The following is a 25,813-nucleotide window of genomic DNA, read 5'->3' on the forward strand; positions in this document are numbered from 1 at the left end:
TGCTGAAGCGAGTGATTTTTCTCTGACAAGAGATTTTTGCCTTCTAGGGAATTCTGCCAGGTACCTGTGACTTGGATTGGCCGCTGCTGGAAGCAGGATACTGGGCTAGATGATGGAAGCATGGAAAATTGGCAACAAACTAAGAAAAAACAAGAGAGAGAACAAAAACTGAAGAAGAAAAAAGAAGAAAGTCCCACGCTATTCACATTAAAACCGAGAGGCAGGACAAACCAGTAGAAAGCAGGTGGCCCTGCCTTAGCTGCTACTTTTGGAGTGGGGGCTGCTCTGGCGGTGGTTAAGCGGCCTCGCATGGACTGGGCTTGAAGATGTGGAGGAATTCTCGCTTCTCTCAGATGAGGCTCTTAGTGACTTAGAAGTGGAAGGCTTAGTGCCCCAGGAGCATGATAGGGGGGCCCTGTTGCCCATGAAAGACCCATAGGTAGTTTGGATTTTTCATCGGGAGGAGCTGGCGGAACTTATTGACCAAGTTTCCTCTACTCTTAATTTTGAACTTGCTGAGTCTCCATCTGGGGATGCTAAACAGGCGGACCAATTGTTGAAGGGGATCTGGCGTCCTTTCCGGTCTTTTCCCATGGGACATTGTTTTAGCAGAGTGGAATTCTCCGGATACACCCTGTAAGGTGGCTAGGGCCATGGCTAGGCTTTATCTGTTTCCACAGGAAGATAGGGACTCTCTGAAGCCTCCCACGGTGGGTGTACTGGTGACAGCAGTGACCAAAAAGACTACCATTCCGGTGGAGGAGTAGCCTAATGGTACAAAAAAAACCCTTAGATTTAATTTATTTTGTGGTTCCCAAGGAGGACTCCTATCACCCCATTTTGGATCTTAAGAGAGTCAATGGGACCCTCAAGGTCCTGTCTTTCCGCATGGAGATGTTGCTCTCAGTCATTGCTGCAGATCAGCACGGCGAATATGAGGAAAGGCTAAAAAGGTTAGGGCTCTTCAACTCGGAAAAGAGTCAGATGAGGAGACTGAGGTCTACAAAATCTTGATTGATGTAGAATGAGTAGAAGTGAATCGATTTTTCACTCTTTCCAAAGGTACAGAGACTAGAGTCATTCAAGGAAGTTACATGGAAATACTTTTAAAACAAATAGGAGGAAATATTTTTTCACTCAACGAATATTTAAGCTCTGGATCTCTTTGCCGGTGAATATAGTAACAGCTATTAGCGTATCTGGGTTTAAAAAAGGTATAGACAGGTTCCTGGAGGAAAAATCCATCGTCTGCTATTGAGACAGCCATGGGAAGCAACTGCTTGCCCTGGGATCTGTAGCATGGAATGCTGCCACGATTTTGGTTTCTGCCAAGTACTTGTGACCTGGCTTGGCCACTGTTGGAAACAGGATACTGAGCTAGGTGGACCATTGGTCTGACCCAGTATGACTACTCTTATGAGTTTCTTATGTCCCTGGATCTCATAGAGGCATATCTGCACATTCCTGTTCACCCAGCTCACCTTTGGTTTTGTGCGCTGCCTTTAGGACTTGCAACAGCGCCACGGACATTTTCCAGGGTCATGGTGGTTGTTTCAGCAGCCCTCCAGAAACAAAGCATTTTGCTCCACCCTTATCTGGACGATTGGTTGAATCATGAGAAGTCCTGTCTAGAAGACAAGAGGACCACAGCCCATGTAGTCAGTTTCCTGGAGTCTCTGGCTGCGTGGTGAGCACTGTCAAGAATCACATGCAACTGACTTAGTCCCTTGAATATTTGAGGGTTATTTGCAACATGTCAGTAGTGCATGTGTTTTTGCCTCCAGCTTGGATTCACAAGCTGCAAGGGCTGATTTGGGTGTCCTCAGTCTGCTTGTTTCTTCAGGACCTGGGCTGGATGGTGGCTGCACTGGAGGTGGTTCCATGGGCTAGGGCTCACATGAGGCCTCTACAGATATCTCTGCGTTCCTGCTGGTCTCCACAGAGGCAGGATTTGGAGGTGCAGCTCCCTCTTCGAGGGATTCCGTGTCGCAGTCTGCAATTGTGGCTGTGCACGGCCCATCTGGAGAAGGGCATGCCTCTGGAGCACTGGAATGGATAGTTCTCTGAGGACAAGCAGGCTGGATATCATCATGCATGGGTTGTCGTCTGCGACGGCCCAGGAGACCGGAAGTATAACAAACAAGCTTTAGAAGGTTCCAGAGCGGTGCGGCGCACATGGGGACAACACACTGTGCATGTGCGAGTGACTTCCCGCTGGCGACGCCCGCGCGCTTCCATCAGTTTCTTTTTCTCCACGCTGCGAAGGAGTGGTATTTTTTTCTCTGCTCCTCGTGTTGTTGCCCAGGAGATCGCTTTTTTCGTGTTTATCGCGCCCTTTTTTTTTTTCTTTTTCTTTCTCTACTAATTTGTTCTCCGGAAAAAAAAGGAATTCTTTTTCCTTAATTTTTTAGGTTTTTCTCAAATTTTTCCAAGTTTCCTTTCTTTTTCGTTGCGGCTGTCCTTTTCCCTTTTTTTGTTCCTTTTTAATTGGCACAATCGAGCCTTTTGATTTCGCAGACGCTATTTTCCCGTCCATGTCATTGAAGACTCCCAGCGGCTTCAAACGCTGTACTCGCTGCAACCGGACCATCTCGAGTACCGACCCTCACGCGTGGTGGATAGTTATCACCACGGTTGCCAGTCTGGTGGGCTGCGGAGCCCATTGTCTCAGTCAGGTAAGCTTTAACCTTTAGATTGTAACCTTTAGATTGTAAGCTCTTTGAGCAGGGACTGTCCTTTTATGTTAAATTGTACAGCGCTGCGTAACCCTAGTAGCGCTTTAGAAATGTTAAGTTGTTGTAAGTTGTCAGGTGGCTCAGGGCCATTGGTTGTCGGGTGAGCCTCGCTGGTCGATCAATCAGTTGGAGATGTGGGCAATCAGGCTGGTGTTGGAGTCGTTCCGGCCACTTCTTGTCAGCAGGGTTGTGTAGATCTTCTCCGATAACGCTATGGCCGTGGCCTTTGTCAATCGGCAGGGCGGCACGAAGAGTCTGGCTATGGCAGAGGAGACAGTGTTGCTGGTGCAGTAGACGGAGTCCCATCTTTAAGACCTGTTCGAGGTTCGTGTGGCAGATGTTTGCAACGTGCGGGCAGATTTCCTGAGCAGGCATATGCTCGATCCTGGCGAGTGGTCTCTTCACCCGGTGCATTGTACAGAAGTGGGGTATGCCTCAGGTGGATCTCATGGCAATGGCAAGCAATTCTCAGGTGTGTCTCTTCGGTTATCAAAAGGATCCTAGTTTCAAAAGGCTCCATGCATTGTTTCTGCCATGGCTACCTTGAGTCCTGCTGTATGTGTTTCCGCCTTGGCCCTTGGTGGTTCTGGTTGTGCAGCGGATAGAGCGACACTCAGGTCTAGTGATTCTGGTCATTTTGGATTGGCTGCATCAACCGTGGTATGGGGATCTGATTCATCTAGTGGTGCAGGATCCTCAGCCTTTTCAAGGGCCAGAGAATTTGTTGCATCGGGGCCTGATTGTGATGCCAGACCTGTCTCCATTCTTGCTTATGGCTTGCCTCTTGAATGGGCTCGCCTGAGGAAGAAGGGATTTTCTGTCCAGGTGCTTTTTATGATGCTGCAGTCATGCAAACAGTCGACTTCTTTGGCTTATGTTCGAGTGTGGCACATTTTTGAGAACTGGTGCCAGGATAAGTCTTATCGGCCTCTTCGGGCTTCTCTTGCAGAGATTTTGGAATTTCTGCAAGATGGTCTGGACAGAGGTCTGACTTTGTCCTCCTTGAAGGTGCAAGTGGCAGCCTTGGTGTGCTTTTGGGTTATGGCTCAGGGGGTTTCAGCTTCTTCTCCGGATGTGGTGCGGTTCCTTCACGGGGTGAAGCTTCTTTGTACTCTGCAATGTCCTTTTGTGCCTCCTTGGGATTTGAATCTCATTTTGGAGGTTCTGATTGATTCTCTTTTTGAGGTGCTGGAGTCCTGCACCTGTAAAGATCTCACCTTGAAGGTTGTGTTTTTGGTGTTGTCCTCTAGGGAACCTTTTTTGCTTTTTTTCATGTAAAAGGTTTCTTTGAAGCTGGTTCCCTCTTTTTTGCCCAAGGTGGTTTCGAATCAGGTTTTCTTCTTGCCGGTTCTTAGAGATTGGAAAGAGAATAATGAACAGCGTCATTTGGCGAAGTTGGATGTGAGGAGAATTTTGAATCATTATCTGAGGTGGGCGGAGGATTTCCGCGCCTAAAACCAGTTGTTTGTGCCACATGGTGGCCCCAAGAAGGGGGCGGCAGCTTCTAAGGCGACTATTGCTTGGTGAATGAAGGAAGCGATTGATTCTGCGTATTTGCTCAGGGGTCGCAATGTTCCAGTGGCGCTTAAGATACATTCTACTTGGGGAGAGGGGTGGAAGCCTCCTGGACAGATATCAGTTTGGTTTCATCGCAGAATATCTGTAGAGCGGCGGTGTGGTCTTCCTTGCATTCCTTTTTGCGGCATTACAGAATTGACATACAGATGAAAGAGGATGCTGGTTTTGGAGCTGCTGTTTTGGCTTTCGGTTTTCGGGGGTCCCGCACTTAGTGGTTACTGCTTTGATACTTCCCAAGCGTCTTGACTGGTCTGGAGGGTTTCTCAGGAAGGAGAAATTAGGCCTTACCTGTTAATTATTTTTCCTTTAGACCCTCCAGACCGGTCAAGAGTCCTCCCTGTTTCATTCATTTGTGGTTTCTTGTGCAAGCTTGCTGCAGTTGTTTAATAGGATTCATGAATTCATGTTCTCGCACCATGATGCTACTATTTAAAAAAAAAAAGACAAAAATCATAACAGCAGACCTCGAAGGGGGGGAAAGGTGGATTGGACTCCATGTCTATTATTCCTCTTCGGGTTGTGAGTGGTGCCTGACAGTCTTCTGTTGGAGGAAGCGCAATCTTTTGTTATGGTTGAAGTACAGGGTTCTTACATGTCTTTCCTTCTTCTCTGCTCTGTTAGTTAAATAACTGGCTGGCTGGGGGTTTGCATGGGCTAGATTTAGGATGTTCAAAGTCAGTGGTTCTCAGTCTCCCTCTGCTGGTAGGGATGCATAACCCAAGCATCTTGACCGGTCTGAAGGGACTAAGGGGAAGATACACTAAAAAAATCGTTAGAGCCCTTCCCTTACCGATTCCCTTAACGAATCGGTAAGGGAAGGGCATGCATCAAGGAATAGGAATGCAAATGAGCTGCTCGTTGCATTCTCTATCCCATCGTTAAACAGTCGCCCGTGGAGCATGCGCAGAGCAGCCAAGCGTTATGCTGACTGCTCTGCGCATGCCAAGAACGTCCTTTATGGACGTGCTTCACTTTAAAAAAACAAAACTTTAAAAACCTGTACCTCGGACTGAAAAGCTGCACTGCCACAGCAAGAGAGGGCTCAGCAGTTCCCCTTTCACAGGCTCCCTCCCTCCGTGTGTGATCGGGATCCAAGAAGAAGGCACAGCTCCCTCCTCCAGGTCTGTCAGCTGAGTGAAGCACTGCTAAAAAAGACGTTTTTATTATTGTGGGGGTGGGGGGGGGGGGGTGGAAGGAATGACGGCCAAAATGGATGCTCATCCAAAAAAAAGAAGTCTATTTTGGCCGGCATTCCCCCCTGCAATAATAAAAATGTCTTTTTTGGCAGTGCTTCACTCAGCTGACAGACCTGGAAGTCTCTGAGCCAATCACAGCGCGTTTAGCTTGGCTGAACGCGTTGTGATTGGCTCAGAGACTTCCTGGTCTCAGCTGTGTGAAGCACTGCCAAAAAAAGACATTTTTATTACTGTGGGGGAGGGGGGGGGGATGACGGCCAAAATGGATGCTCATCCAAAAAACAAACGTCCATTTTGGCCGTCATTCCCCCCTGCAATAATAAAAACGTCTTTTTTGGCAGTGCTTCACTCAGCTGAGACCTGGAAGTCCCTGAGCCAATCACAACGCGTTTAGCGGAGCTAAACGCGCTGTGATTGGCTGAGATAGACTTGGAGGAGGGAGCTGTGCCTTCTTCTTGGATCCCGATCACACACGGAGGGAACCTGTGAAAGGGGAACTGCTGAGCCCTCTCTTGCTGTGGCTGTGCAGCTAAACGTGATTTTTCCTTCTGCTCTGCCTCCTCTCACTGCTCCGTTTTACGCTTGCCTTTCTAAATAAAGCATTTTTATTTGTCTGGCTTGTGCGCATACTTAACGAGAGGTACAGACCTCTCGTTAGATTTTCCAGCTTTAAGGCAATCGGAAAAGGTTAGTGCATCTCATTACATTAGGGTTTCTACACAATTTGCTCAACTGCATTCCATTTTCGTTAGCTGCTACCATCCTCGGAAAGAAGTCTTGAGTGCATGCCAGGGTTTACTACTTGCTCGTTAATGGCTCGTTACGTTTAGTGCATCTGACCCTAAAGGAAAGAAAATTAGCAGGTAAGGCCTAATTTCTCCTTTATCCTGGTTAACAGCTGCATCTCTTTCACTTATGCCCAAGCTGGACTGGCTCTGGAGGCTCTCATGTCAGAGCCATGGCTGAGTCAGTAGCCTACTTGAGGTCAACTTCCACTGAAGAGATTTGCAAAGCTGAAATGTGGTCTTCAGTCCACACATTCACATTTCATATCTCGCAGCTGTCTTGAGCAGAATACCTGACATGATAGCCAGTTTGGTCAGACAGTTCTGCAGAATTTGTTTGGATTCTAGAATCCAGCTGTGCTCTCCTAGGCCCATTCTGTTTTGCTCCAGGCTGCACCTTCACAACAGGACTGTTTTTATTATTACTGTTATTGGTTCTTGTTGACCTTGCTGTTGTAAATCCGATTGTGTGTAGTTTGTTGTCTTTGGTGAGCCTGGTAGCTAGAGATTCCCACATGTGAGATATTATGTCCTGCTTGTCCTCGGAGAAAACAAAGTTACTTACCCTGTAGCAGTTGCTCTCTGAGAACAGCAGGACAAGAATTCTCTCGCATTCCCCCCCTTCCCCAGGACTTGCATTCTCTGTGCTGTTTTATTCAACTGCAGGTCCTGTGCAACTCAGGCAGGCAGGAAGGCACATGATCATGCATGGTGTGGGCCTGCCAAAGGCTTCTGAAAGTTAGAGAATGCTGGGTAGCATTTGTACCGGGGCTCTATTGGTGACACCCACATGTGAGAATACTTGTTCTGCTGTCCTTGGAGAACACCTTCTACAGGTAAATAAACTTCCATTTTATCCCATAAATGAAGCAGTTTAAGCTAAACATCAGACAGTACTCACAGTCATGCAAAGTTTAATTTTCATAAGAATTTCACATTAACTAGTAAAGGATTTACAGATTATATGATGATGATGAACTCTGATGTCATATTACTTGAGCTAACAAACTTACTTTAGTCTCCAAATCATATGCAATTTTGTAAGACTGGTCCTCCTATCCTTATTAAAAATCAAAGCCATTTTCCCATAATCTCACAGAATGATTTTGGCAATCTGTTTTCTCCTTTTAGATCATTTTTTCCTTGTTATTTTTGCAGAAATACCCAATTGTGTGGCAGGGTCTTCTGGCACTAAAGAATGACACTGCTGCAGTTCAGCTTCATTTTGTTTCTGGTAACAATGTTCTTGCACATCGGTCTTTGCCAGCACCAGAGGGAGGACCTCCACTGAGAATTGCCCAACGCATGAGGCTAGAGGCTTCACAGCTAGAGGGTGTAGCACGCAGGATGCTGGTAAGAAACTGTTTACTGCACCATGATTAACCTGGCGGATCAGGGAATAGTGAAGCCATCATTATGCTGATGGGTTTGTTTTATCCCCCAGCATTTTCTCTTTCAAAACTTGTTCAGTACTTTCACCAAGTACTAATTAATGTGGCAATTTTCAAAACTGTTCACATTGTAGCATAGACCTTGTGTACTTTTTACCTGCATGCTTTATACCAGTCTTCAAAGTGAAAATATGCATGTAGGGTTTTTTTTCTTGTTGGTACAGAGTATACACAGTCACTTGTATGTGCTTCAGTCGCAGCCCTATGCCACGGAGGTTATCTTTTCTCCCATACTCCTCGCCCGGTTGGCCGTGGCGGTGGTGTCGGGCTATTACTTTCACCCTCTTGTAGATTTCAACCTCTTCTTCTACCTGAGTCTCATTGTTTTTCTTCCTTCGAAGTCCACTCCATCCATCTATTTGCTCCTCTGCCTATCCGAGTAGCAGTCATTTATCGACCCACTGATAAGTCCCTTTCTTACTGACTTTGATGCTTGGCTTTCCTTCTTTCTTGAATCTTCATTTCCTTCCCTCATTCTTGGGGATTTTAACATTCATGCTAATGATCCCTCTGACTCTTATGCTTTGCAGTTTCTTGCTTTAACATCCTCTTTCAATCTTCAATTGTGTTCCACTGCCCCCACTCACCAGAATGGCCACTGTCTTGATCTTATCCTCTCCTCAAACTGCTCACTCTCCAGTTTCTGTACCTCAACTCTTCCCCTCTCTGACCATCATCTGATAACTTTCACACTTAAACACTCTCCTCCCCAGTCCCATCCAATCTTAACCAATACATTTAGGAATCTTCAGGCTATTAACCCTTCTACTCTGTCCTCCAATGTTTCTAATCTCTTCTCTACCACTATGTTATCCAAGTCTGTCAATGAGGCTGTCTCTTCCTATAATACTATTCTCTCCTCTGCTCTGGATACTCTTGCTCCTCCCATTCCCCGTTCTGTAAGACGTACCAAACCCCAGCCTTGGCTGACCTCTAGAATCCGCTACCTTCGTTCCTGTGCCCGCTCTGCCGAACGCCTTTGGCTGAAATCCCGTGCCCATGCTGACTTCATACATTTCAAATTCTTGCTGACCTCCTTCCAGTCTGCTCTTTTAATTGCCAAACAGGACTATTACATCCAGTTGGCTAATTCTCTTGGTTCAAACCCTCAACGTCTCTTTGCCACACTGAACTCTCTCCTCAAGGTGCCTTCACCTGCAACCCCCCCTTCACTTTCCCCCCAGACTCTGACTGAGTTCTTTCATGGTAAGGTTCACAAGATTAAACTTGAATTCTCAACCAGGTCACCTGCACCTCTCCTTCCCTTAATCCATTCTCTCAACCCTCCAACCCCTGCCTCCTTTTCTTCCTTTTCCGAAATCACTGAAGAGGAAACTATACATCTTATTTCCTCCTCGAAACCAACTACCTGTTCCTCTGATCCTATTCCCACCCATCTACTTAACACTATCTCTCCTACTGTCATCCCTTTTATTTGTCATATCCTCAATCTTTCACTGTCCACTGCGACAGTTCCTGATGCCTTCAAACATGCCATAGTCACACCACTCCTTAAAAAAACCTTCATTGGACCCTACCTGTCCTTCCAACTATCGCCCCCATCTCCCTCCTCCCTTTCCTATCCAAGATACTTGAACGTTCACCGCCGTTGCCTTGACTTTCTTTCATCTCAAGCTATTCTTGATCCACTTCAATCTGGCTTTCACCCCCTTCATTCAACTGAAACAGCGCTTGCTAAAGTCTCCAATGATCTATTCCTGGCCTGATCCAAAGGTCTCTATTCTATCCTCATCCTTCTCAATCTATCTGCTGCTTTTGACACTTGATCACAGCCTGCTCCTTGATACGCTGTCCTCACTTGGATTTCAGGGCTCTGTTCATTCCTGGTTTTCTTCTTATCTATCCCAGCGTACCTTTAGTGTATACTCTAGTGGATCCTCCTCTACTTCTATCTCACTGTCAGATGGTATACCTCAGGGATCTGTCCTGGGACCTCTTCTTTTCTCCATCTATACTTCTTCCCTTGGTACTCTGATCTCATCTCATGGTTTTCAGTATCATCTCTACGCTGAGGACACCCAGATCTACCCATCCACACCAGAAATCTCAGCCGAAATCCAAGCCAAAGTATCAGCCTGCCTGTCTGACATTGCTGCCTGGATGTCTCAGCGCCATCTGAAACTAAACATGACCTAGACTGAGCTTCTCATCTTTCCCCCTAAACCAACCTCTCCTCCTCCCCCATTCTCTGTTTCTGTGGATAACACGCTCATCCTTCCTGTCTCAGCTCGTAACCTTGGGGTCATCTTCGACTCCTCCCTCTCCTTTTCTGCACATATTCAACAGACAGCTAAAACCTGTCATTTCTTTCTCTATAATATCAGCAAAATTTGCCCTTTCCTTTCTGAGCACACTACCAGAACCCTCATCCACACTCTTATCACCTCTCGCTTAGACTATTGCAACTTGCTTCTCACAGGTCTCCCACTTAGCCATCTCTCTCCTCTTCAGTCTGTTCAAAATTCTGCTGCATGACTAATATTCCGCTAGTGTCGTTATGCTCATATTAGCCCTCTCCTCAAGTCATTTCACTGGCTTCCTATCCGTTTCCGCATACAGTTCAAACTCCTCTTATTGACCTATAAGTGCATTCACTCTGCAACTCCTCTGTACCTCTGCACTCTCATCTCTCCCTACATTCCTCCCCGGGAACTCCATTCACTGGGTAAATCTCTCTTATCTGTACCCTTCTCCTCCACTGCTAACTCCAGACTCTGAAGAATAGGATGATCCTCCACTCACCGCCAAGGACACTAAGGTCCTCCCAAGGACTTTCACTAACTACACCCTCTCCAAAAGACATTACACAATGTGATACCCGCAAGCGAGCCTTCTCCAGAGTAGCCCCCACACTCTGGAATGCATTGCCTGAAAGGCTCCGCTTAGCACAAGACTACTTCTACTTCAGGAAGCAGGTGAAAGCTTGGCTCTTTAACCAAGCCTTTAACGGAAGAAGTAATTAACTTGTTAGTCTCACTCACACACACAAGGATTGACTCGGGCTGCACATACTGCAGCGGGACATGTTTATCCACGCCTACCCTAGCTGAGATAATATTTAACCATCTCTCTGACCTCACGTGCAACTTTCTTCAAATCAATCACCTTACTTTCTAATTCTTCCTACTTTCTTACTCATCTGTGTGTTACAACTTTGCCTTACCCCTCACTATAATGTTCTAATACATATTGTGTTGTCATTGCAAGTAGTATACCATGCCATACTTTGTATTGTTGTTCGAATATTTTTACTGCTCTAATTGCCTCCTGCTCATGTTTGATGTATTCTTACTGTACACCGCCTTGAGTGAATTCCTTCAAAAAGGCGGTAAATAAATCCTAATAAATAAACCAATGTAAGATGCAAAATACAGGGGATACACTTAACACCCAGTACCACTTATTAATCTAATAGCTGTATTTTACATCAGTTGCAGTCACTTTAACTGTTTGGCAGAGATCTGGGAGTCGAGTGAATTGCAGTAGTCCAATTGTGGTAGTAAAACTGCCTGTGCTGTAATTCTGAAATGTTCTTGAAATATGACCGTTGTAAATTGCTTCTCCCCCACCCCCCCCCTTAAAGGTAAGTGCATGTGGCGATTCTACCTTACCCTCCTCAAGACATTTCATCTCAAACACAGACCATAATCTGAAACCTCTAGAAGGTGCCTTTAAAGACTGCTGCTCACAGTTCTTACTCTGCAGTATTCCCATTGTTTCCACTCCACTTTGTTTACATTTAAAAAAGGCATTGATATGTGTTCCTGATATTGGTACCCTCTTAGGAAATATAGACCCTTAAATAACAGAATCAAGAAGAGTGACTGTTTTCTATAGCTATTTTGATACTGATGTCAGCAGATCATCTGGTGTCATTACAAGATGGTGTGTTTGAACCCTGGCTAGCAGGCATGAGATTTTGTGTAAGAACCCTGCATTGGAGAGCTGATTGAGATTCCTAGGCATGCTTTGCTCTATCCCTTCCGATGAAGAATTTAGTCTGTGTTTAATGCCTAGAGCCTGGTTTTGTGTGAAAAGGGAATTCTCCGAGGACAAGCAGGCTGCTTGTTCTTGCATGTGGGTGACGTCCAACGGCAGCCCAGGATCGGAAATTCTTCCCTAGCAACAAACTTTGCTAGCCTCGTGCTTCGGTGCGTACCGCGCATGCGCGGCCGTCTTCCCGCCCGAACGCGAGCGTGTTCGTCAGTCTTCTTTTTTCCGTGGTTCGGGAACGCTGCTTTGCTGCTTCTCTGCCTAGGATTCCTCTTGCGCTTTTTGTTTCTTCGCCCGTTTTCAGTGATTTTCTTTTTTGAGTCTCTGACTCTTCTTTCTTTTCTTTTTTTTGTTTACAAAAAAAAAGAAAAACCCTTACTTTTCTTAGTTTTTCCCCTTAAGTTTACTTTCTTTTTTCTTTCGCGGCCATTTTGGGCCGCCCGTGCGGATCTTCTCTTTTTTGGTGTCTTTTTTTTTTTTCAGGCACCATCGCATTCGACCTCGCCGGCGCGATTTTTCCGCCCATGTCCTCGAAGCCTACCAGCTGCTTCAAAAGGTGCACGCAGTACAGCCGGACCATCTCCCTTACTGACAGACACGCTTCGTGTCTTCGGTGCCTGGGTGAGAGTCATCGACCTGACGCCTGTCTTCAGTTGAAGAAGCGGACTCAGGCGGTGCGTTTGGCTCAGTGGAACGTCTTGTTCGGAGCCCGGTCCGGTCCTTCGGCATTGACAGCGCCAGTGGTACCGAGGTCATCGCAGGTGCAGGTATCGATGTCGGCATCGGAGGGTGCATCGTTCTCCAGAGCGCAGGTAATGGCTGTTTAGAGACCCCATGCTGGTAGCAGTGAGCCTTCGAGTGGGTCTCCACCTGCCTCGAGGACTCCTGCTGCACAGGCCCACCGGGACCGACCTTCTTCGGACCCGGACCCGAGGAGTCGTTTGGATTCAACATCCTCCTCTTCTGCACCAGGAGGTACCGGTACCAAGCTAAGGCCAAGAAGCATCGGCATCGGTCACTGTTCCAACACGGTGCTGAGAGCTCCGGGACTCCGAAAGAGTTGGCACCCGAGAAGCGCCGATGCCGGAGGGACCGCTCGCCCTCTATTCAGGAGGTGTCGTGCGCTCATCTCCGGACAGCCCAGTATCGCCTCCGCGCTCCAGACAGGTTCTTACATCTTCTCCTGTACCGGCGCCTTTGCCTTTTTCAACAGCCACTCTCAACGAGAGCCTCCGAGCCGTTCTCCCAGAGATTCTGGGGGAGCTGTTGCGCCCATCTACGGTACCGTCGGTGCTTGCGCCATCAGTACCGTCTTTTTCGATGCAGTCGGTGCATGCGCCGACGGTGCAGTCGAGGGAGGCGGCGGCTGGCTCATCGTCCACTGTTCCTCTGCATAATGTCCTGAAGCAGACATTGTTGACGAACTGGACGAATCCATTAACTAATCCCTACATTCCCAAGAAAATTGAGTCCTAGTACTGAATCCATGGGGATCTGGAGTTGATGAAGACTCAGTTGCCTCATGACTCTGGATTTGGCCCTTTTGAACAAGAGTTCTAGGGATTACGCCTCGGCGCCCCCGGGGCGTGAATCTAGAACTATGGATTCTTTTGGGAGGAAGGCCTATCATTCTGCAGTGCTTGTGTCCAAGATTCAGTCTTACCAGCTCTACACGAGCATCCACTTGCGGAATAATGTGAGGCAGTTGGCGGGTTTGATTGATCAGCTCCCGCAGGAGCAGGCCAAGCCATTTCAGGAGGTGGTCAGGCAGCTGAAGGCGTGTCGTAAATTCCTGTCCAGGGGTGCTTACGATACTTTTGATGTTGCATCCAGGGCTGCCGCTCAATGTATAGTGATGCGCAGACTCTTATGGCTGCGTGCCACTGACCTAGACGGTAGAGTCCAAAAGCGTGTTACGGATGCTCCTTGCCGGGGGGATAATATTTTTGGTGAGAAAGTCGAACGGGTGGTAGATCAGCTTCACAAGTGGGATACCGCATACGACAAGCTCTCCCACCGGGCGCCTTCAGCTTCTACCTCTACAGGTAGACATTTTTTCGGAGGTTGGAGGACTGCTCCCTGGTGGGAGACAGGGACAGTGCTGGGCAGACTTATACGGTCAGTGCCAGAGCCGGTGGTGGGAGACGGGGATAGTGCTGGGCAGACTTATACGGTCTGTGCCAGAGCTGGTGGTTGGGAGGTGGGGCTGGTGGTTGGGAGACGGGGATAGTGCTGGGCAGACTTATACGGTCTGTGCCCTGAAGAGCATAGGTACAAATCAAAGTAGGGTATACACAAAAAGTAGCACACATGAGTTGTCTTGTTGGGCAGACTGGATGGACTGTGCAGGTCTTTTTCTGCCATCATCTACTATGGTACTATGTAATAAGTGCAGATACAATCCACCTTCCCGGCAGCCTGCTCAGGCTAAGCCCCAGTACGCTCATTCACGTCAACAGCGTGCGCCTCCTCAGGCCCCTGCAGCTCCCCAGCAAAAGCAAGGGACGGGCTTTTGACTGGCTCCAGCAGAGCATAGCCGAGATAAAAGTGTCTGTGCCGGACGATCTGCCGGTCGGAGGGAGGTTAAAGTTTTTTCACCGAAGGTGGCCTCTTGTAACCTCCGATCGGTGGGTTCTTCAAATAGTCCGGCTGGGATACTCCCTCAATTTGATATCAAAACCTCCAAGTTGCCCACCGGGAGCTCAATCTTTCAGCTTCCAGCACAAGCAGGTACTTGCAGAGGAACTCTCCGCCCTTCTCAGCGCCAATGCGGTCAAGCCCATGCCACCGGGGCAAGAAGGGCTGGGATTGTATTCCAGGTACTTCCTTGTGGAAAAGAAAACAGAGGGGATGCATCCCATCCTAGACCTAAGGGCCCTGAACAAATATTTGGTCCGAGAAAAGTTCAGGATGCTTTCCCTGAGCACCCTTTTTCCCATGATTCAGGAAAACGATTGGCTATGCTCTCTGGACTTAAAGGACGCCTACACTCACATCCCGATATTGCCAGCTCACAGGCATTATCTGCGATTCCGTCTGGGAGCACCGCATTTTCAGTATTGTGTGCTACCCTTTGGTCTCGCCTCTGCGCCCAGAGTGTTCACGAAATGCCTGGCTGTAGTAGCGGCGTCTCTTCGCAGACTGGGAGTGCACGTGTTCCCTTATCTCGACGATTGGCTGGTGAAGAACACCTCAGAGGCAGGAGCTCTACAGTCCATGCAGATGACTATTCGACTCCTGGAGCTACTGGGGTTTGTGATAAATTATCCAAGTCCCACCTTCTTCCAGTTCAAAGACTAGAATTCATAGGAGCTCTGCTGGACTCCCAGATGGCTCGTGCCTACCTTCACGAGCCGAGGGCCTACAATCTTTTGGCTCTCGTCTCTTGGGTATGGGCATCTCAGCAGATCACAGCTCGGCAGATGTTGCAATTGCTGGGCCACATGGCCTCCACAGTTCACGTGACTCCCATGGCCCGTCTTCACATGAGATCAGCTCAATGGACCCTAGCTTCCCAGTGGTTTCAGGCCACGGGGGATCTAGAGGATGTCATCCTACTGTCCACAAAATTTCTCAAATCCCTGCATTGGTGGACAATTCGATCCAATTTGACTCTGGGACGTCCCAAATTCCTCAGCCACAAAAAGTGCTGATGACTGATGCATCTCTCCTGGGTTGGGGAGCTCATGTCGATGGGCTTCACACCCAAGGGAGTTGGTCCCTCCAGGAAACGGTTTTCAGATTAATCTCCTGGAGTTACGAGCGGTCTGGAACGCTCTAAAGGCTTTCAAGGATCGGTTGTGCAATCAAATTATTCAAATTCAGACAGACAGTCAGGTTGCCATGTATTATTTCAACAAGCAGGGGGGCACCGGTTCTCGCCCCCTGTGTCAGGAGGCCGTCAGAATGTGGCTTTGGGCTCGCCGGAACGGCATGTTTCTTCAAGCCACGTATCTGGCAGGCGTAAACAACAGTCTGGCCGACAGGTTGAGCAGGATAATGCAACCTCACGAGTGGTCTCTCAACTCGAGAGTAGTGCGCAAGATCTTTCAAGCATGGGGCACCCCCTTGATAGATCTTTTTGCCACTCAGATCAATCACAAGGTCCCTCAGTTCTGTTCCAGGCTTCAGGCCCACGGCAGACTAGCGTCGGATGCCTTTCTTCTTCATTGGGGGGAGGGCCTCCTGTACGCGTATCCTCCAATACCTTTGGTGGGGAAGACTTGCTGAAACTCAAGCAAGACCGCGGAACCATGATTCTGATTGCTCCCTTCTGGCCCAGTCAGATTTGGTTCCCTCTTCTTCTGGAGTTGTCCTCCGAAGAACCGTGGAGATTGGAGTGTTTTCCAACCCTCATCACTCAGAACAAGGGGGCGCTTCTGCATCCCAACCTCCAGTCCCTGGCCCTCACGGCTTGGATGTTGAGAGTGTAGACTTTGCCTCCTTGGGTCTCTCAGAGGATGTCTCCCGAGTCTTGCTTGCTTCCAGGAAAGATTCCACTAAAAAGAGTTACTTCTTTCTATGGAGGAGGTTTACCGTCTGGTGTGACAGCAAGGCCCTAGATCCTCGCTCTTGTCCTACACAGACCCTGCTTGAATACCTTCTACACTTGTCAGAGTCTGGTGTTAAGACCAACTCCGTAAGGGTTCATCTTAATGCTATCAGTGCTTATCATTACCGTGTAGAGGGTAAGCCGATTTCTGGGCAGCCTTTAGTTGTTCGCTTTATGAGAGGTTTGCTTTTGTCAAAGCCCCCTATCAAACCTCCTGCTATGTTATGGGATCTCAACGTCGTTCTCACCCAGCTGATGAAACCTCCTTTCGAGCATCTGCATTCCTGCCATCTGAAGTACTTGACCTGGAAGGTCATTTTCTTGGTGGCAGTTACTTCAGCTCGCAGAGTCAGTGAGCTTCAAGCCTTAGTAGCTCATGCTCCTTATACCAAATTTCATCATAACAGAATAGTCCTTCGCAGTCACCCTAAGTTCTTGCCAAAGGTGGTGTCGGAGTTCCATCTGAACCAGTCAATTGTCTTGCCAACATTCTTTCCCCATCCTCATACCTGCCGTGCTGAGCGTCAACTGCACACATTGGACTGCAAAAGAGCATTGGCCTTCTATCTGGAGCGGATGAGCCCCCACAGACAGTCCTCCCAATTATTTGTTTCTTTTGATCCCAACAAGAAGGGTGTGGCTGTAGGGAAACGCACCATATCTAATTGACTAGCAGATTGCATTTCCTTCACTTACGCCCAGGCTGGGCTGACTCTTGAGGGTCATGTCACGGCTCATAATGTTAGAGACATGGCTGCGTCAGTGGCCCACTTGAAGTCAGCCACTATTGAAGAGATTTGCAAGGCTGCAAAGTGGTCATCTGTCCACACATTCACATCTCATTACTGCCTTCAGCAAGATACCCGACGCAACAGTCGGTTTGGGCAGTCGGTGTTACAGAACCTGTTTGGAGTTTAGAATCCAACTCCTCCCCCCTAGGCCCATTTTTATTCTGTTCCAGGCTGCACTCTCAGTTAGTTGTTAACATGTTAGGTCAATCTCAGTTATGTCCTCGCCGTTGCGAGGCCCAATTGACCATGTTTATTGTTTTGAGTGAGCCTGGGGGCTAGGGATACCCCACATGTGAGAACAAGCAGCCTGCTTGTTCTCGGAGAAAGCAAAAGCTACATACCTGTAGAGGGTATTCTCCGAGGACAGCAGGCTGATTGTTCTCACAATCCCGCCCACCTCCCCTTCGGAGTTGTGTTTTGTCTTAGCTCTGTACTGGACTGACGAACACGCTCGTGTTTGGGCGGGAAGACGGGCGCGGTACGCACAGAAGCGCGAGGCTAGCAAACTTTTGTTGCTAGGGAAGAATTTCCGATCCTGGGCTGCCGTTGGACGTCACCCACATGTGAGAACAATCAGCCTGCTGTCCTCGGAGAATACCCTCTACAGGTATGTAGCTTTTGCTTTAGAGAGAGGATTTGCTTTGCACAGTAGGAGTTGACAGATGTCCATAACTGTCTCTTCAACTATTAGTTCATTGATTGCAAAGTCAACACTGGTTAGTAATTACATTGCTTAGAGTAATTGTTTCTGTGTGTCAGTGTTTGAATCTACCACTCACAAAGCTACAAATTCTTTCCTAGGTGGAAAGTGATTACTGCCTTTTATTGGCATTGCCTTGTGGACGTGATCAGGAAGATGTGGTGAATCAAACAGAGTCGCTGAAGGCTGCATTCATCAGTTACCTGCAGGCTAAACAAGCGGCAGGGATTATCAATGTTCCTAACCCTGGCTCTAATCAGGTATTTATGCAGATGAAAGGAGTTGAGGGTGCAGGAGCGGGCATAGTACAGTAAAAGTAGTAGCGGGTGAGAACCAATTGGCCCAAGTAGTCATCTTGTGGCCTTCGCCTGTTTTAGTTCAGGCTTCCTCCAAGCTGTTTGGTTCGTTCCCTTTCTTATCTTTACCCTGTATGCTAAGGATCTCTGGTCATATAAGCTTGCTTGCTTGCAAAATTTAGACTTTTTCTCTAGTTGGGTAATATAAATCATGCCACCTCTCAATTATTTTTCTGAATGTATCATTTTTTTCTGCTGCTTTATGTGAGTGAGCTTGGTACAGTTTTGTCATGACTCTTGAAGCCTGCTTTGTCTTCTCCCCCTTGTGGCCCTCTAATATTCCAGGAGACTGAGCACACAGATTTCCATAACAAAACCCCATCACACTTTTTATTTACTGCTCCATTATTTGCCCTTGATACTTTCCTCATGTGTGTTCCATACATGCTTTAATGCTTTTAGTGTTGGTTACTATTACCTCTGCTGGTAGATTGTTAAGCATTCACTCCCTGTTCAGAAAATAATTATCTCCACATATTTCCCTGAGTTTCTGCCCATTTCATGACCTCCTGTACTTGAATGTCTCTTTATGAAAGACTAGCCGTTGAGCCCGTAAAAACAGGCTGGTATAGAGGTTTTCCTCCCCCCGCGGTCACCACCGTTCCCCTCCCCCCCCCCCCCCCCCCTCGAAGTCGTCGCCGCCGCCACCCCTCCACCTGGTCCGGGCCCTCTCTTCATTTCTGAACTTACAGATCCATTCGCCGAACGCAGCAACGCACATCAGCTGAGCTGCCCCTTCCTTCTCTGCCTGTGTGTGTCCCGCCCTCGCTGACGTTACATCACAGGAGGGCGGGGCCACAGGCAAAGAAGGAAGGGCTCACTGCAGCTCAGCTGATGTGCGTTGCTGCGTTCGGCGAATGGATCTGTAAGTTCAGAAGGGAAGAGAGGGCCCGGGCCGGGTGGAGGGGTGGGGGTGGGGGGGGAGCGGTAGCAACCTCGGTGGCGCAGTTTCCCTCTCTGTCCCGCCCCCCCCCCCCCCGTCATCACGTATTGACGCGGGGGCGGGACAGAGAGGGAAGTCTCTACTGCGCATTTGCGAGTGAGTACGGTCACTCGCCGTTTATATGTTTGATGCCATCTTCTGCCATTACACAGTGAACATTTTAATGTACTTTGTGAAATAGGACGAATCATCTACACAAATAGGTGCCATTATTCAATAGCACCAACACAGGCTAGTTCTCTTAGTGCTCAGAAAAACCTTGAATAGAGCTGCCAAACCTTTCAGCTTTTTTGACCATTTCTAGAAGTTCCTACATAGTCACTGCATTACAGGTTCTTTTAGTGTTTCTTTTTCTTTTTTTTTTGTAATCAGATGCAGTTCTGTGGTATTTATGTTTTTGACTGCTGAGAGGATTTCCTTTCTTTTTTGCAGTTTCTTCTGCCTTATCTCTCGAGCTTCTCTGATTCTCTAATGCTGCCCCCCCCCCCCTTATTTTTTATTTATTTAATTTTTTAGGCTCTTTTTCTTTTTTTCTCCCAGTGTTGAGACAGGTGAGTGATTTCAAAAGATGCCCCACCTGTGGATGGAAAATGTCTATCAACAATCTCTCATTATGTTGTCATTATCTGGACTCAGACCATGTTATGCTTGATTGCGTCAACTATATCAAAATATCCCAAACAGCAAGGATAGTGAAAAGTTGTAAGTTGCAGGGCTTGCGAAATACTGAGCCAGATTTATCTGGAAACACAAATAGATTATCAAGTCAAGAAACGTACAGTAGCCATAAAGTTTCAACCTTAAAGTACAACGTCCACTCTCCTGGAGGAAACGAGGAGATAAAGATCCCGTTGTCATAGACACAATAGACATTCTTATGTCAGTGATGTCTTTAGTGCAAAAAAGGTCCCTATATTTGCCACTAATTTCTTCTCAGAGATTAGTGGCACCAAAAGTCACCTCAACATCAGAAATAAAACTTGTGCCAAAGTTTCTAGCACCAAAACTTTTCTACCCTCAGCAATAGGCAGCATTTGTTTCATAAGAACATAAGAATAGCCATACTGGATCAGACCAGTGGTGCATCTAGCCCAGTATCCTTTCCCCAGTGGTGGCCAACCTAGGTCACAAGTACCTGACGGAAACCCAAATAGTGGCACCATTCCATGTTCCCAGTCTCAGGGCAAGCAGTGGCTTCCCCATGTCTTATCTCAGTGGCGGACTATGAACGTTTCCTCCAGGAACTTGTCCAAACCTTTTTTTAAACCCAGATATGCTAACCACTGTAATCACATCCTCTGGCACATCCAGAGTTTAACTATCCGTTGAGTGAAAAAAATATTTCCTTCTATTTGTTTTAAAAGTATTTCTGTGTAACTTCACTGAATATCCCCTAGTCTTTGTACTTTTTGAAAGAGTAAAAAAACTATTCACTTCTACTTGTTCTACACCACTCAGTATTTTGTAGACCTCAATCATATCTCCTCTCAGCTGAAGAGCCCTAACCTCTTTAGCCTTTCCTCATATGAGAGTAGTTCCATCCCCTTTATCATTTTGGTTGCTCTTCTTTGAACCTTTTCTAACTCCGCTATATCTTTTTTTTTGTTTTTTTGAGATATGGCGACCAGAATTGAATGCAATATTCAAGGTGAGGTCACACCACGGAGTGATATAGAGGCATTATAGTTTTCTTATTTTACCATCCCTTTCCTAATACTCTCAAGGCTGATGTTTTCTTGGCAAGGATGTCATTGAGTATTTCAGCTTACAGGGGTGATAATCAGACAAAATTCTAAAGGATTTATTCTGTAAGTTCTTTTTTTTTTTTTTTGTTTGTTATATTTGTACCCCACACTTTCCCACTCATGGCAGACTCAATGCGGCTTACATGGGGCAATGGAGGGTTAAGTGACTTGCCCAGAGTCACAAGGAGCTGCCTGTGCCTGAAGTGGGAATCAAACTCAGTTCCTCAGTTCCCCAGGACCAAAGTCCACCACCCTAACCACTAGGCCACTCCTCCACTCCTTCTTGAAGGATAATTTTTTAGCCATGTCTAAGCCATCAGCACTAGCTTCTATACTAGTGTAAGTATTACTGGAAGTGGAGAGAAAACTTCCCTGATATACAAAATATCCCCATTGTCTCAGTGCTACTGGCTCAGGCCCAGCCTTGACCATGAGGTTAGTTGCGCTAGGCTCAGTTCGAGGCTGAGCAACTTAACGGGCATCTGAAGAAGAACCAGAAGTCTTCTCAGAGGAGGGATTCCTGGGTCTACCTTCAGAACCCTCCCCACCACTCAAGAGGTGAAAATCTCTACCAAAGGGGCTCTTGTTTTTGAAGATTTTGTTAAAAACATAGCTAAGTCTTCCTGTTTCCTTTAGGAATTGAGGATGAAGCCAGGGCAGAAACTGTGGACATCCTGCAGTTCAGTGACCACCCTAAGGAAGCTGCATCATTGCCCATAAAAAGAATCCATAAGCAAATACAGATGAAGAAGTTGGAGACCCCCCCCCCCCTGTACAGCAGGTGAACAAGGTCAACTGTATGTACAGAGTCCAAAAGGTTCTGGGATTTGAGAAGTTGTAACTTCCTCACCATTCCATGGTGGTTGAATCTGCTCTCAAAAGAGCCAAAAATATGACGATTCACTCCTCAGTGCCCCCTGAGAGAGAAGCAAGGACCTTTGAATTTTTGGGGAAAACGTTTCAGCAGAATACTATGCTTATAGCCTATATAGCTTCTTACCAGCTATACATGAGCATGCACTTGCAGAAATTGTGCACTGTGTGGCAGAATTGTTGACACACTCTCCCCGGAGAAGGTCAATGAACTCTTGCCAGCTAGTAACCAGGAGTGTGGAAAATAGGTGGTCAGAGAGACATGATATTATTGATACAGCATCCAAAGCCTCCGCAGAGGGAACTGGAGTCCACAGACTTACATGCCTGCATACTGTGCAATGGAGAGAATCTCTTCAGAGAAGAGATGCAAGAGGCTGCCACTCTTATCAAGCAGCACTAGACGCACTTAAAACCCTCTCCAGTCTCACTCCTAGTTTGGCCTCCTCTTCCAGGAGGCATTTTATCAAAGGGCAGTGAAGAACCTACTACTCTCAAAACTGTAGGCATCCTCTATCCTCCTGCTCTAATCTTAGATAGTAAAGGACCCAAAAGTCCCAACCTGCTCCCCACATCACTACTCCACACAGCTTTTCACTTCCTTTGATCTGAACAGATTGAGTATTAAGGTACTCAAAAGAACAAATTCAAACTGGTTAGTAGAATGAATATTCTACTTTTTCAGCCTGGCATGGTTATAGCTTATGGCAGTAAAAGCACACCAAGTTAAGTCTATTGTAGTATCAGTCTACATCATAGAGGAAATAGGGGAGCTCGCCTCATGGTCATCTGCTAATACTTGATATCCTACTTCTGTTTAGACAGTATGTCCTGAAAGTTCAGTGGGTTTGGGTAAGCAGTACTAAATGGCTTCTTTAATCAGAAGGCCTCACCCTGTTCTTTTGAGTTATGGGTTGTCATTCACATTGAGAACTCAGAAGAACAGTAAGGCCGCCCTCAGCTTGGGAATCCCAACTTATGTGGCTGATTCTTCATGCTCGTTAGCAAAACATAGATGCTTACCCGAAGGGGAGTTACTGGTAGAAAGCAGGAGAATGCACACACAACCCCCCACCTCCTGGAAGAGTTGATTTCTAAGCTCTGTACTACACTGATTGGACCTGTGAGGTAGTGGATGCATCAGAGCGCACACATGTGCTCTGAGAGAAGCAGTCGTGTTCAGTGCTGTTAGATGATGCGTTATTTATCCTGATGATTACAGGTGATCTGCCATATCACCCCTTTCACTTCTGTGCACTTTTTGAGTTTGCTTTGCCTTTCTATTATTTGTGATGAAAACTCTTAACCATTTTGCATGTCTTTCTTTGAATTGTTTGCATCTTATTGGAGTGGAGAAGAAGGCTAATGATTAGTGTAGTGACCTCAGTACTAGGCGAACTGGGTTCAGGTCTCTCTGCAGCTCCTTGTGACAAGTCGCTTAACCCTCCATAGGTACCTGCACATAATGTGTGAACCAGTTAGATTGCAAGTGCAGAAAGGTGGTATAGCAATTCCTATCTCCTTTCCCTTTCCCTAAGATCTTTGCACCGTCAATACTGTGTTCAGTCTCACAAATGACCTGTGCAAGGGCGGCAGAACCTTGGTAAGATGACTTCCTTAGGCACTTGAGCATACTGTTAGCTTTATCTGTTACATAGATAAGCAGTGAACACAAAGGGGCAATATTCAAAGCGATTTAACTAGCTAGGAACGGCTCCTGGCTGGTGAAATCACTTGATCAGGACTATCCGCTGATATTCAGTGGCACTTAACTGGTTACCACTGCTCAATATCACCACAGTCTGCTAAACTTCAAAGCTGAATGTTTTGTGGGCGGACTGGGGGCGGAGTCAGCACTTATGTGGTTGTGCCAATATTTAGCACTTATCTGCCTAAGTTTAGCAGTTAAATTGGACAGTCATATCTTTATGCGATTAAGTGCTGAATATCTCACTTCACCACATAAGGGATAGCTGGCCGTATAAATCCGGATATTCAGTGCCAGTGGCTGATGTACGCAGTGCTTACACAGTACATGCAGGTACTTTCTCTGTCCCTAGAGAGCGCACAATCTAAAGGTTTTTCTTTTTTTTTGGGGGGGGGGGGGGGGGGGGAGGCAATGGATGGTTAAATGACTTGCCCAAGGTCACAAGGAGCTGCAGTGGGAATCGAACCCAGGTTGTCAGGATCATAGTCTGCTGCACTAACCATTAGGCTACTCCTCCACTCCAAGAATAGAAAAACAAATGCTGCTGACTGAATAATCACCTCAAAGTGGAAAACCTGTATGTACTCTGTGCTGAAATAGCAGGGTAGCACTATGGACAGTATTAAAGACTGCTGAATGTGGGAATGACTTGACAAGTAAGTGTGTGGCGTAGTGATCATCATCATTTGCAGGGTTGGCTTGGGGTTTTTTTTTTCCTTTTTGCTTTGACATTTTGTAATATCCGTGGTGAGTTTACAGCACTTAAAAATAATGTAATATAAATCATGAAATAATAGCATGGAACTTTGTTGAGAATCTTGTTTGCTTTGCTCTTCCTTGATGTGCTTTCTTTTGTTTTCTAGCCTGCTTATGTTCTGCAGATTTTCCCGCCCTGCGAATTTTCTGAGAGTCACCTTTCTCGTCTGGCCCCAGACTTACTCGCCAGCATCTCCAACATCTCACCTCACCTTATGATTGTCATTGCATCAGTATGAGCCACGTACTACATTATTGACCACCTCGTGGCCCTATGGCTAAAACAAAGTGGCACAAGACAATGCTGCCAGACCACTAGCCGCCTGCCCTCATGAACCTCGTTTAAACTTTGAAGTGGGTAGTGCTTGTGGCGCTGCTACCCTGGATGTTTACATGTTTCCCTTTTATACATAACAGCGGATATGCTCAGCGGGCGGAGTGGGACCGGGTCTCCTTGGCCTCTTTTTGCTAAATGACAACACGGCTACACTTGTGTTTGTTTTGTTTGTTCTGTTTTGTTTATTTTTTTAAGAAAAAAGAACCTGACTTGCCTTTGCACTAAATTAGTGACTTGGACCTTTGTACAGTTTTATTTTATTTTTTCTTCCTTTTTGTTTTTTTGGAAGACCTGCTGTGATATCTGGCTGTCTTGACACACATCAAACAAGTTGCAAACTGAAACATAGGAACCTGGGAACTACTTCTGTTAAATTAAAGAAAAGAGAATTGTCTGGTCAAGAATCATTTCACAGGACTCCTCTGTTTGCTTGTGGATGTGACCTCCCTCCATCGCCCCCAGCAATCCTCATACACCACAAATGTCTTCACCTCATTGAGGATTGACAGTTTACATAGAAGAAAAACAAAACAAAAGGGAGCTTGATTTTTTTCCTTCCTGGTAACATTATGCAGAACTCTGTGCGTGTGTCTGTGTATATATAAATATATATAATATATATATATATAAATATATATATATAATACTGACTTTAAGGAAGTCAAATCCCCACAACATACATTTTTTTTAATCTGTGCCAAAAATGTGTTTTCAAAAAAGAATCTTATTTTCATACTCAGACTTTGTATCGTTGCTCATTTGTAAATGCGTTTCATTGAAACATTGCCTTCTTGTTCCCTGTCCATTTCTTGTCTAGCTCATAATATGTGGAAGTGTTATACACTTGTACTAAAGACTTTTTAACTTCTTGGGCATCCTTCTCCCTTCAACACTTTTATTAATTTATGGAATTCTGTTTTTGTTCTTCCATCCCCCCTTTACCTTGTGATGTTTTTCCTTCTTGTTTTGTGTGTCCATTGGATTAAAAAAATTTTATTAAAAAAAAAACAAAAACAAATCTAGAACACTCTGAAAAGGCTGAATGCAAATCCCTTAGGAGTGGCATACAATGTGTGGAAGAAAGAAGACAGATTTTTCCAAGCATGTTGAAGTCTGCAGGTGGTTATGCAGTGCCACTTTCTGGAAGTAACTGTGGTATTTATGCATAGAGCTGCTTTTTCTAAATTCTGAAAGGGATGGGGAGCGAAGGGTATTGTGTATCTTGTTCAAAAAGCATTAGTTTGAGTTTGAAGTTAACAACCAGGTATCCAGGTTTCTGACTTATGATGTAAA

The 25,813-nt window shown here is 46.4% G+C and overlaps 1 protein-coding gene across 1 annotated transcript in view; it reads left to right on the forward strand.

Moving 5' to 3' along the window:
- SPEN (spen family transcriptional repressor) overlaps positions 1–25,259 on the forward strand; it is a 210,987-nt gene extending 185,728 nt beyond the window's left edge. The window contains exons 13-15 of the mRNA XM_030186169.1: positions 7,453–7,647; positions 17,904–18,062; positions 24,291–25,259. Of these exons, the coding sequence (XP_030042029.1) occupies positions 7,453–7,647; positions 17,904–18,062; positions 24,291–24,422 (486 nt within the window). The 3' untranslated portion in view covers positions 24,423–25,259. The remainder of the gene's footprint in view (positions 1–7,452; positions 7,648–17,903; positions 18,063–24,290) is intronic.
- Positions 25,260–25,813: the final 554 nt, after the last annotated feature.

This window comes from Microcaecilia unicolor, chromosome 13 (genome assembly GCF_901765095.1).
Source record: "Microcaecilia unicolor chromosome 13, aMicUni1.1, whole genome shotgun sequence".
Taxonomy (NCBI): Eukaryota; Metazoa; Chordata; class Amphibia; order Gymnophiona; family Siphonopidae; genus Microcaecilia; species Microcaecilia unicolor.